Consider the following 12,560-nt stretch of genomic DNA (forward strand, 5'->3'; position numbering starts at 1 on the left):
CTATGTATGTCTCTGCATGTGAGATGGGTCTCCTGAATACAGCAGACTGATGGGTCTTGACTCTTTATCCAGTTTGCCAGTCTGTGTCTTTTAATTGGACCATTTAGTCCATTTACATTTAAGGTTAATATGTTATGTGTGAACTTGATCCTGTCATTATGATATTAGCTGGTTATTTTGTTAGTTAATTGATGCAGTTTCTTCCTAGCATCGATGGTCTTTACATTTTGGCATGTTGTTCCAATGGCTGGTACCGGGTATTCCTTTCCATGTTTAGTGCTTCCTTCAGGATGTCTTGTAGGGTAGGCCTAGTGGTGACAAAATCTCTGAGCATTTGCTTGTCTGTAAAGGATTTTATTTCTCCTTCACTTATGAAACTTAGTTTGGCTGGATATGAAATTCTGGGTTGAAAATTCTTTTCCTTAAGAATGTTGAATATTGGCCCCCACTCTCTTCTGGCTTGTAAAGTTTCTGCCGAGAGATCTGCTCTTAATCTGATGGGCTTCCCTTTGTGGGTAACCCAACCTTTCCCTCTAGCTGCCCTTAGCATTTTTTCCTTCATTTCAACTTTGGTGAATCTGACAATTATGTGTCTTGGAGTTGCTCTTCTTGAGGAGTATCTTTGTGGCATTCTCTGTATTTCCTGAATTTTAATATTGGCCTGCCTTGCTAGGTTGAGGAAGTTCTCCTGGATAATATCCTGCAGAGTGTTTTCCAACTTGGTTTCATTCTCCCTGTCACTTTCAGACACACCAATCAGATGTAGATTTGGTCTTTTCACATGATCCCATATTTCTTGGAGGCTTTGTTCATTTCTTTTTACTCTTTTTTCTCCAAACTTCTCACTTCATTTCATTCATTTGATCTTTAATCACTGATAATCTTTCTTCCAGTTGATCGAGTCAGTTACTGAAGCTTGTGCATTTGTCACATAGTTCTCGTGTCATGGTTTTCATCTCTATCAGTTCGTTTATGGACTTCTCTGCATTGGTTATCTAGTTATCCCTTCTTCCATTCTTTTTTCAAGGTTTTTAATTTCTTTTTGCTGGGTACGTAGTTCCTCCTTTTGCTTTGAGAAGTTTGATCAACTGAAGCCTTCTTCTCTCAACTCATCAAAGTCATTCTCCAACCAGCTTTGTTCCGTTGCTGGCGATGAGCTGCGTTCCTTTGGAGGGGGGAGATGAGCTCTAATTTTTTGAATTTCCAGCTTTTCTGCACTGCTTTTTCCCCATCTTTGTGGTTTTATCCACCTTTGATCTTTGATGATGGTGATGTACTGATGGGGTTTTGGTGTGGGTGTCCTTTCTGTTTGTTAGTTTTCCTTCTAACAGTCAGGACCCTCAACTATAGGTCTGTTGGAGTTAGCTTGAAGTCCACTCCAGACGCTGTTTGCCTGGGTATCAGCAGCGCAGGCTGCAGAAGATAGAATATTGCTGAACAGCAAGTATAGATGTCTGATTCTTGCTCTGGAAACTTTGTCTCAGAGGTGTACCCAGCCGTGTGAGGTGTGAGGTATCAGTCTGCACCTAATGGAGGATGTATCCCAGTTAGACTACTCAGGGATCAGGGACCCACTTGAGCAAGCAGTCTGTCCGTTCTCAGATCTCAACCTCCATGCTGGGAGAATCACTGCTCTCTTCACAGTTCTCAGACAGTAACATTTACATCTGTAGAGGTTTCTGTTGCTTTTTGTTTAGCTATGCCCTGTCCCTAGAGGTGGAGTCTACAGAGACAGGCAGGCCTCCTTGAGCTGCAGTGGGCTCCACCTAGTTTGAGCTTCCCAGGGTCTTTGTTTACCTACTTAAGCCTCAGCAATGGCGGGCACCCCTCCCCCAGCCTCGCTGCCACCTTGCAGTTAGATCTGAGACTGCTGTGCTAGCAATGAGGGAGGCTCTGTGGGCATGGGACCCTCTGGGCCAGGTGTGGGATATAATCTCCTGGTGTGCCGTTAGCTAAGACCCTTGGTAAAGCACAGTATTAGGGTGGAAGTTACCTGATTTTCCAGGTGTTGTGTGCCTCAGTTTCCCTTGATTAGGAAAAGGAATTCCCTTCCCCCATGCACTTCCCAGGTGAGGCGATGCCTCACCCTGCTTTAGCTCTCACTGGTTGGGCTACACCCACTGACCAGCACTGACTGTCCGACATGCCCCAGTGAGATGAACCCTGTACCTTGGTTGAAAATGCAGAAATCACCCATCTTCTGTGTCGCTCACGCTCGGAGCTGGAGGCTGGAGCTGTTCCTGTTTGGCCATCTTGGGCGCCCCCATTCACGTTCTTTTTTGATATACCATTGCCGCTGTAAATCCAACAAATTCAGACAACAGTGTTTGTGATTTCCCCAAATGTATTCTTCAGTATTTTCATAATAATATTACCATTATCCTAGTCATCTACATTGAAAACTTAATAATTATTTTATCTCAAATTCTCTATATCAGCTCTTAAATTCAGATTGTCATCTAGTCTTGGCATCTTTTCTTTGTAACATCTCTTATTTTTTATTCCCTATTTGAAATACTCATTTAGACGCCTAATATTTCTCTTGTGGAAAGGCATGTAACAACAATCTCCTACAATTTCCTCTTGCTCAAAACTGACAAATTACTCTTCTAAAACACTGATTTATTGAATGAAGTCTTTCATTGGCTTTCTCAAACTTTAAACTCTAATTTCCTTAGTGTAGCTCAGACTTCCTTCTACTGTTCCTCCACCAAAGGTAAATTAGTACATCTCATGGGCTGTATGCAGATTCCATATAATTTAGATTGATTCAAAGATAATTTACTCTGTGATTTTTTTGACAAGGCATAATTTGGGATGCAGATGTAATACCTAAATATGTACTCTGTGAAATATCTTACTGAAAAATCTTATTCATATTATAAGTTTATGGTGACTAAAGAGTCTTAGTGTACAAACACTATCACAGAAAATCATGTGTAAGAAGTTGTAATAATCTAGTCTTCATAGTGACATGGGTCTACTTATGTAAAAATCAGTTTTCTCTTTAAGTTAATATCCCAATGAATATGAAGTATTTCTGAGAAGTGTACATATTTTGTAGGATCCTCATTTCCAATAAATACAGAATATAGAATGAGAATATTAAAGAGGCTTTAAATTTTGTAAAAATTTGGGAAAAGAAATTTCCTGCAATTGTTTTATACAGAATTGGTTTGAAAGTTTCAGTAAGTTCTGTACAATGGAATAGCAATCTTGTCATTTGGATAAATTTTAGTTAAAGGTTATGATAGCTAGAACCCAGTGGCTTTGTACTATCCCCAAGTTACCACATCTCTTTTCACTAGTTGTTGATTTTCTCTCCTTGGGAGATTGAGGATTTGTTCTTCTATAATTCAGCACACATTTACTTAGAGCAGAGAATATTTACACGCACACAAATACTTTTGGGGACCATATTTATTTTCGGAATGAGTGTAATTTCTTTAAAGGTAAAGGAATCAGGAGTAGAGTGAAGGGTTGACACAGAAACTGTGTTTTTTGTAAAGCTGAACCCATGGCCAGGGCAGCCAGTCACCTCTGTACAACCAACACCTTATGAGGAAAATCATGGGGAGGGGAATATATAGAGGGCCATGACTGGTCAATAAAGATTTTTCTATTAAAATGCATTAGGGAACTTTGGGGAGTATTTACTTATAGAACCATTGGAAGGGATATAATTTTCAATCCAAAACACTGCTTTTTACCAGATATATATATATGCACACACATATATGTATATTTAAAACCTCTATATGTATTTAACCTGAAATATATATATTTATATATGTATTTAAAACCCAAAAATATGTATATATTTAAAACCCCCAAAATAGAAATCACTGGCATAAACCGAAACAAGTGTGTAATTTTTATTCTAAAGAGCATAAAATAAGCGTATGCTTTTCTAATCTAAAACACTTCATTATAATCACTTATGTTCATAATGATGATCCTGACCTTGAGAACTGCCAAATTCACAAACATACTCTAATCTAAATTAGCAAAGAGAGATTACATAGTTATCTATTACATATTTAGCCATAGGTTTACTCTATTTTTTTACAATTTTCAAAAAAGTTAATTTGTAACTTTTTTCTAATTAGCATTAAATAATTAGCATTAAGTAATTCGGAATGCACATATAACTAGAACATTTCACTTCCAAGTCAATTTAAATATGTTTATGTTTCTAATAGTTTATATTTCTAGTATTCATTTTATTATCTTAATGTAAAATTTCTATATGAGGAGATAAAAGTTTTCTATCTCAAGTGTTTCTAGTCCTTGTGTAGACACATCAGGCCTCTTTTGGTCATTTGCTCTCTTTTGGAAAGAAGCTATGTGCTCAGAGCCCTCTATACCTGCGTCTCACTTTCCATCTCAGTTTGCATCCAGCCTGACATTTTCTGATGAACCAAAAGCACCTTCTAAACTAAGTGATAAAACTAAAATTTGATTTTTTACAAAATAACATTTGTTAGAATCTTGTAAAGACATTTGGAAATAATATAATTGGAAGTTATTAACAACATCAACGTGATCCCTAAACCAGATGTTACTCATTTAAATGTTCACTTTTCTCACATTTGTTTTGGTTTCTCCTTTTAGGAATGGCAAAACTCTATTCAGAAGAATGCAGGACTTGCATTTATAGAGCTCATCAATGAAGGAAGGTAATTAATTTTACAATTTTGAACAACTAGTCAGTGTACATTTTATTCCACTGGGCAATTGCTCTTTCCTACCATCTGTTCCAAAAATGTGGAAGAAAATATCTTTTAGTTAACTAATTTATCACACAGGTACTTAATTAAACTTTAACAAAGTTTAAAATGCTAAACATTTATTTTTGAAGAAAAAGCCATGCATGAAATAAAGGGACAAACTTTATAAGGTTTGGTGAGATTTGAAGTACATTTTACTGAGTAGTAAAGTTGTTTTACACAGATCAAGTGAACCCAATCTGCAATCCCATCTGCCACTCCATCTGTTTTCAGAGCAGTGCTCGGTGTTTACCCCTTCAGCCTCTCCTCAGTCCATGTGAAACAGTTTTATCTGAATATGTCACTCATTCAATATCCAACTGAAAATGTGAGGGATATTAAATATAGCAAATATATCTCTCTCGGGTAGAAATGTATATATTCTATTATTAAAACAATAAGTAAAATTACTTTTGAACGCATTATTATATTTACCATTTTGTGGTAAATAGTTGTTAATTATTATTTTTGCAGTGCTTTATTGGCAGTGGACACAATAAAATAGATTTAGCTGTCACCATGTGACATGTATAGCTTCTATCAACTCAAGACCTGCAAACTTTACAACTTGAATTTCTTGTATGATACGCTGCATTCTTTGGAATATGATGATTATTTGGCATGACCTATTTATTTCATATTTGAAACCAGCTTTAGATTAATGAGGAAATAATGCTTACTGTATATAAAATTTATCTTTTTCAAGAAAGGGAGTTGTGAAAGAATAGTCCTTGAAAATTAGTTTCTATATGTTATAAATACCCAAGTTTTAAAAATTAAATATCACTTAGTATTATTCATTTTTTCCATCACTGTATTATATTTTGAGAAATATCTTCTGTTTTTATAACAATTTATCTTATTTTATATTTCTCGTTTTGATATTTTGTGACCTAATCATGTTAGCCAGTAGTACCGATCTAAAATTTAAAATAAGCTTTGCATTCACTGCAACATCAAAGATGCAGGAAAATATCAGTTTTCTTTTATGACACAAATAGTATTTTACATAACAGCACTTGCTATGTCTTACAGAGTTTTATTGTGATAAGAGTTGCTAATAATTATTATCCATTTTCAGGTGATGAATAAATAGAAAAAAACTATTCATTGTTTTTTCAGTTTTAGTAATAGCTCTCAATGACATATCCACAATTATTTTATTTCAACTGCGAAGTAAAAATATATATATGTAGTTATTATTATTATCAGTAACTCTCCTAAGAGTTACCAGAATTGAACCTCTAAGCACTTAAATAAAGACTGTAGTAATAGGCTTAGAAAAGGAAGAGGGTGGAAAATTTGCTAATATCAGAGATTTTAAGATTTTAAGCATTTCTGATAATGCTTTTATCGGTCAGTGGTAGAATTTGGGGTTTATATTAGGAAAGGTTGGAAATAAAATAGTCACAATTTTTTTAAAAAATTTCAATCTAGGCTGGGCACAGTGGCGCACATCTGTAATCCCAACACTTTGGGAGGCCAGGTGGGGTGGATCACCTGAGGTCAGGAGTTCAAGACCAGTCTGGCCAACATGGTGAAACCCCATCTCTACTAAAAATACAAAAATTAGCCAGGCGTGGTGGCAGGTGCCTGTAATCCCAACTACTCAGGAGGCTGAGGCAGGAGAATCGCTTGAGCCCGGGAGGTGGAGGTTGCAGTGAGCCGAGATCATGCCATTGCACTCCAGCCTGGGCGACGAGAGTGAGACTTCATTCCCCTTCCCCCACGAAAAAAAAATTAAACATGTAATAATCTCTGAAATTCTGTCCATTATGTTCTCTGTGCTCTCGTAAATTTCTGTTCCTATTCTTCATAGGACTCGTTCTTCCAAATAAAAATGATTTTGGAATAAGGATTCAAACATGAATAGTTGTAAATATGTAAGAGCAAATCATGTATGCATGAGTGCAGCAAATGTCTGTTCAGCCCTCATTACATGTCAAATACTATTATAAGAGTTAGGAATAGAGTTAGGAATAAGATATAAATGGTTCCAGTTTCTTGGGGAAAGGCAAACGTTAGATGAACACATACAATAATACAAGGATACTGTGATAAAAGTGGTGTAGGTAATGATGCAATCGTACCGCAGAATACTTTACCTAGTCTGGAGGGATGCATTCCACTGAGTGCTGGGATTGTCAAGGTTTTCGAAAGAGTACTTACCCAAAGGGAACGCCATTTGAGAGATCATCAGGAGATAGCCAAGTAGAAAAAAAGTAGAATTACGATTCTTGGCAGAGGGAATTGTATAGTGCAGAGGACTAGGGGCAAGAGAATAGTGAGACATGTAACTGGAAAGCTATTTTCAGTCAGCCAGCAGCTATTTAAATGCATGTTGTATGCCAGCCACATGAAGGCACATGTCATTAGCAAAGATCATGCCGTGAAGCCATGCAAAGGATACTGGAGAATAATTGAAAATGTTTAGGCGTAGCCTGCAATGTGGAGAGTTTCACGGGCTCAAGACTTGAAGCAATACCAACCTAAGGTTCAGTAATCTTGTTAAAGAAGACGGTGCCATGGACTAATAGTGGCTGTGAGGATGGAAGAAGTGAACAAATTTGAAGTATCTTTTGGAAGTTAAGTCACTATGATTGCTAATATATTGGATGGAAGAGGGGAAAGAAGGAATCAAGGATATTTTGATGTCAGCTTTAGTAACTGACAGTTTACAGTATAAGTATAGTTCACTTAGCTAGGAGAGTACAGAAAGTGAGGTTTGAGTTGAGAATTTTTCACTTTTGGGTTACACTGAACTTGTGGTACTGGTGAAATATCCAGGTGGAGATGTTGAATAGGCATGGGCATTTGAGTACTGAGCTCTCCAAAGAGAGAGCTGGCATGGAGATTTAGGCTTATGAGTCTCCAGGTTACTCGTGGTAAACTGTAGAAAGGATACAGATGTGATGCCCAGGGAGAGTGAATAGAGGGAGTGGAGAACCAGGGGCCCCGCTTCTACTCCTGTTTCTGCTGGGAATCCCCTTCTCCCACATCTTGACATGATTGGTTGTTTCTCATATTTGAGGAATCAGCTTAAATGCTACCCTGTCACAGAGGCTCCCCTGACTATCTTACATAGTTGTTACACTCCCATGACATAATCCTGTTTTAACACATAATAACATCATCTCAAATGATCTGCTGTGTTTGCTTGTTTACATCTATTTCTTCTGCTAAAATGTGTTTCCTTAAGATCTTGTGTCTTATTCATCATCTTATTTGTTGCCATATCTCTATATTCTGGAATAGTGCCTAGTATGTAGTTAGCATGCTAACGAAATATTTGTTTATTTGCCACGTTAAATTAATATTTATTGAAAGCATAAAGAAAAGAATGGTGAGTAGAGTGTTTAAGGAAGAATGTATGATCAAAAAGAGGATTTTTAAGTTAGTGTTAAAGGGACCACTGGGTTCAGCCAAAAGGAGGTCATGGTGATCTCATCCAGACTTAATACTGGTGAGCACCTGTGTGCTGAAGAAGCTGGGTGTAGATCCAAGTCCTACCCTATTAGAGCTTACAGTCTAGTGGGGGCAACAGCCTTTGATTAAGTAATTGCAAGTTTAATAAATATGTAAAGGGCAATTAGAGGGTGCTATGGGAGCAGGTAACTGAGAGAGGTATTTTTTGAAAAAGTGGTGATTTACTGAGAGTAGAGGGACAGAAGCCAGGTTGCTTTGAGTTGAAGAGCTAGCCCAAAATGAAATACAGGCAGCAAGTACTTCTCTAAAGAAGTTTGGCCAAGAAGGGGAAAGATAGAGTGGTTGATGTAGGTAGATAAGGTTTAAATTTGGAGAGAAGGGTTACTTTTTAGAAAGAAGAACCTGAGTATTTTTCAGTGTTGATGGAAAAAGGCAATAAGGTGGGAGGGAAAGAAGGCAATATTGACAGCATAAACTCTCTGAGAGGGGTACACTGAGATAGAAGGATTGGCCTTTAGTGGAAGAGCACTGAGAAAGGATGAAGACAAATAAATTGGTGGAAGAATTCAGAGGAGATCTCACATGATGCCTTCTCTCTATGAAGTGGCAGTTAGGGTCATTTGCTGAGAATAAAGGAAATTGGGAGAGGGTACATACGATTTTTAGAAAAGTGAAGAATACTGAAAATAGCAATTGTAAAAGAATAGAGAAGAGAAAAAACTAAAGAAACCTCAGAGGCTTGCCAGGCAATTTAGGGGAGCCAATTGAGGTTACTGTCTTTGATAGTGTAATGTTTTCTTCAGCCGTTCGCAGTTAAGAGAAGATAGGCATTTGCTTTAATACATTGACTTCTCTTACTTTAGCGAAAATAATCTTTTCACCGAGGACCAACCCCTTCCTACCCCTAATCTGGATTGTGTACCTTTCTCTGTTCTCCCAGTACCTCAATTTTTCCCTGATTTATATATACCTATCTATAGTGTTTATTTGTGGTAGATCTTTTTATGGTTATTCCACAATGCATAGTACAATACATAGTATCCATATGTTAGTTCTACTGAGTTCAAATATCAGTTCTCCCATTGATATGCTGTTAGACTGCAGGCAAGTAATAATCTTCCTCCGACATTGTTTCTCATCTGTAGAATACTGTAGCACCCTTCTTGCTCAGTTTCCCGGAAAGTTCAACATAATATATATGATATTTTAAAATGGAAGTTTTTACTTTTGTTATTGCGTATAATATGTATTTAGAATTTTGCTTACTCCCACCTTTAGTTTGGATCATTTCTTTCAATTTAGACTTTTCTCTTTCACAAATATGAACTGGGACTTCTGGCTCAAAAAGTCATATTTAGGTAGCTGGGATGCAGTTCCAGTAAAAAGCCCATTACTCTGTTTATCTTCCTACTGTATGTTGATGCCCATTATGTGCAAAGCACAAATTAGATATTTTATACATGCTTTTATCCCATTTGCCTGGACATACAACATTTTTGCAACTTTTTCATATGGTTTAATATGAAACATTTAAAAACTCACTTTATTTGGGTTGTTAGAATATCAGCCTTTAATTTGCCCTTATGGGAATGAAGATAAAAATCTTTAAGTAGAAATTATTATAAATATTTATCCTACTTAACAGCTACACTCGTGAATACAATTCATCAATCATAGCTAGAGAAAGCAATTGTGCAGTTGTCTGCAATTAACAGGACAAAAACAGTTGATGAATGTGCATCTGAATTAAAGTACTCCCTAGGACAGGCTGAAATTATAAACTGGATCATTTAAAGGAATCTAACAAAGGATCTTTATAATTAAAACAAAGCAAGGTTAATGGGATGTAAAATTGCCTGTAATATCTTGGCAATAATGATTGGAATTTGAATTACTAAAATACGCATTGAAGAATAAGGCAAATAGGAAGTACTTATTTAAAATACAGAATTTGAGTTATCTTTTTAAATAATCATTTGCCTGAAATAAACCTTTGTCACTCTTTTAAAATAATATAGAATTTAATTTTTGAATATTCATCAGAAAGAACAGATCATATTTATGTTTAGCACTGAATTTAAGCTAGAGCTCTCAAGATTCTGATTTTTTGTTTTGTTCTTTAGAATAGGGGAAAATATACACCATGCATTTCTTAGGTTTTTAAGAGGAGAAGCATATTGCATCCAAGTATAATTTTTTAGTGATTGTATGGCACCAATTTGAATGTATTCTTTAATTTAACAAATGCTAGTTAATATTTTAACCAACAAGCATTGGTTTGCTTTTTATTTCTCTTATGTCTTTGATTTGGCAAAACCTGTATTTAAAAACAAAACAAAACAAAAAAACTTCCAAAGCTGTAGAATAAGAAACTGTTTCCTTAAAGTAGACATTCTGGTTTAATTTGGAGCCAATAATCTCTGGAAGCTCCTGGAAAACAGAAGTTTCTTTTCCATGTGTTTTCTTATAAAATCTGACCTATGCCAGGTTTTCTTTAACATTCTTTTTAAATTATTATTATTATTTTTTAATATTATGCTTTAAGTTCTAGGGTACATGTGCAGAACGTGCAGGTTTGTTACATATGTATACACGTGCCATGGTAGTTTGCTGCACCCATCACCCTGTCATCTACATTAGGTATTTCTCGTAATGCTATCCTTCCGTAGTCCCCCACACCTCAACAGGCCCCAGTGTGTGATGTTCCCCTCCCTGTGTCCATGTGTTCTCATTGTTCAGCTCCCACTTATGAGTGAGAACATGCAGTGTTTGGTTTTCTGTTCCTGTGTTAGTTTGCTGAGAATGATGGTTTCCAGCTTCATCCGTGTCTCTGCAAAGGACATGAACTCATCCTATATGGCTGCATCGTATTCCAAGGTGTATATATGCCACATTTTCTTTATACAGTCTATCATTGATGGGCATTTGGGTTGGTTCCAAGTCTTTGCTATTGTGAACAGTGCTGCAATAAACATATGTGTGCATATATGTTTATAGTAGAATGATGTATAATCCTTTGGGTATGTACCCAGTAGTGGGATTGCTGGGTCAAATGGTATTTCTGGTTCTAGATCCTTGAGGAATTGCCACACTGTCTTCCACAGTGGTTGAACTAATTTACACTCCCACCAGCGGTGTAAAAACATTCCTGTTTCTCCACATCCTCTCTGGGATCTGATCTCATTGTAGTTTTGATTTGCATTTCTCTAATGACTAGTGATGATGAGCTTTTTTTCATATACTTGTTGGCCACATCAATGACATCTTTTGAGAAGTGTCTGTTCATATCCTTTGCCCACGTTTTGATAGGGTTGTTTATTTTTTTTTCTTGTAAATTTGTTTAAGTTCCTTGTAGATTCTGTATATTAGCTCTTTGTCAGATGGATATATTGCAGAAATTTTCTCCCATTCTGTAGGTTGCCTGTTCACTCTGATGATAGTTTCTTTTGCTGTGCAGAAGCTCTTTAGTTTCCTTAGATCCCATTTGTCTATTTTGGCTTTTGGTGCCGTTGTTTTTGGTGTTTTTGTCATAAAGTCTTTGCTTATGCCTATGTCCTGAAAGGCATTGCCTAAGTTTTCTTCTAGGGTTTTTATGGTTTTACATTTAAGTCTTGAATCCATCTTGAGTTAATTTTTTTATAAGGTGTAAGGAAAGGGTCCAATTTTAGTTTTCTGCCTCTGGCTAGTTTTCCCAGCACCATTTATTAAATAGAGAATCCTTTCCCGTTGCTTGTTTTTGACAGGTTTGTCAAAGATCAGATGGTTGTAGATGTGTGGCATTATTTCTGAGGCCTCTGTTCTGTTCCATTGGTCTGTATATCTGTTTCGTACCAGTAACATGCTATTTTGGTTACCATAGGCTTGTAGTATAGTTTGAAGTCAGGTAGCATGATGCCTCCAGCATTGTTCTTTTTGCTTAGGATTGTCTTGGCTATACAGGCTCTTTTTTGGTTCCATATTAAATTGAAAGTAGTTTTGTCTAATTGTGTGAAGAAAGTTAATGGTAGCTTGATGGGGATAGCACTGAATCTATAAATTACTTTGGGCAGTATGGCCATTTTCACAATATTGATTCTTCCTATCCATGAGCATGGAGTGTCTTTCCATTTGTTTGTGTCCTCTCTTATTTCCTTGAGCAGTGGTTTGTAGTTTTCCTTGAAGAAGTCCTTCACATCCCTTGTAAGTTGTATTCCTATGTATTTTATTGTCTTCATAGCAATTATGAATGGGAGTTCACTCATGATTTGACTCTCTGTTTGTCTGTTACTGGTGTATAGGAATGCTTGTGATTTTTGCACATTGATTTTGTATCCTGAGACTTTGCTGAAGTTGCTTATCAGCTTAAGGAGATTTGGGGCAGAGACA

The 12,560-nt window shown here is 36.5% G+C and overlaps 1 protein-coding gene across 1 annotated transcript in view; it reads left to right on the top strand.

Moving 5' to 3' along the window:
• Positions 1-12,560, top strand: part of NBEA (neurobeachin) — a gene marked incomplete at its 3' end in the record, with an annotated part of 753,742 nt that overhangs the window by 396,533 nt on the left and 344,649 nt on the right. The window contains exon 36 of the mRNA XM_011969865.1: positions 4,615-4,679. Coding sequence (XP_011825255.1) covers positions 4,615-4,679 — 65 coding nt within the window. The remainder of the gene's footprint in view (positions 1-4,614; positions 4,680-12,560) is intronic.

Source organism: Mandrillus leucophaeus, unplaced genomic scaffold (assembly GCF_000951045.1).
Source record: "Mandrillus leucophaeus isolate KB7577 unplaced genomic scaffold, Mleu.le_1.0 Scaffold916, whole genome shotgun sequence".
Lineage (NCBI taxonomy): Eukaryota > Metazoa > Chordata > Mammalia > Primates > Cercopithecidae > Mandrillus > Mandrillus leucophaeus.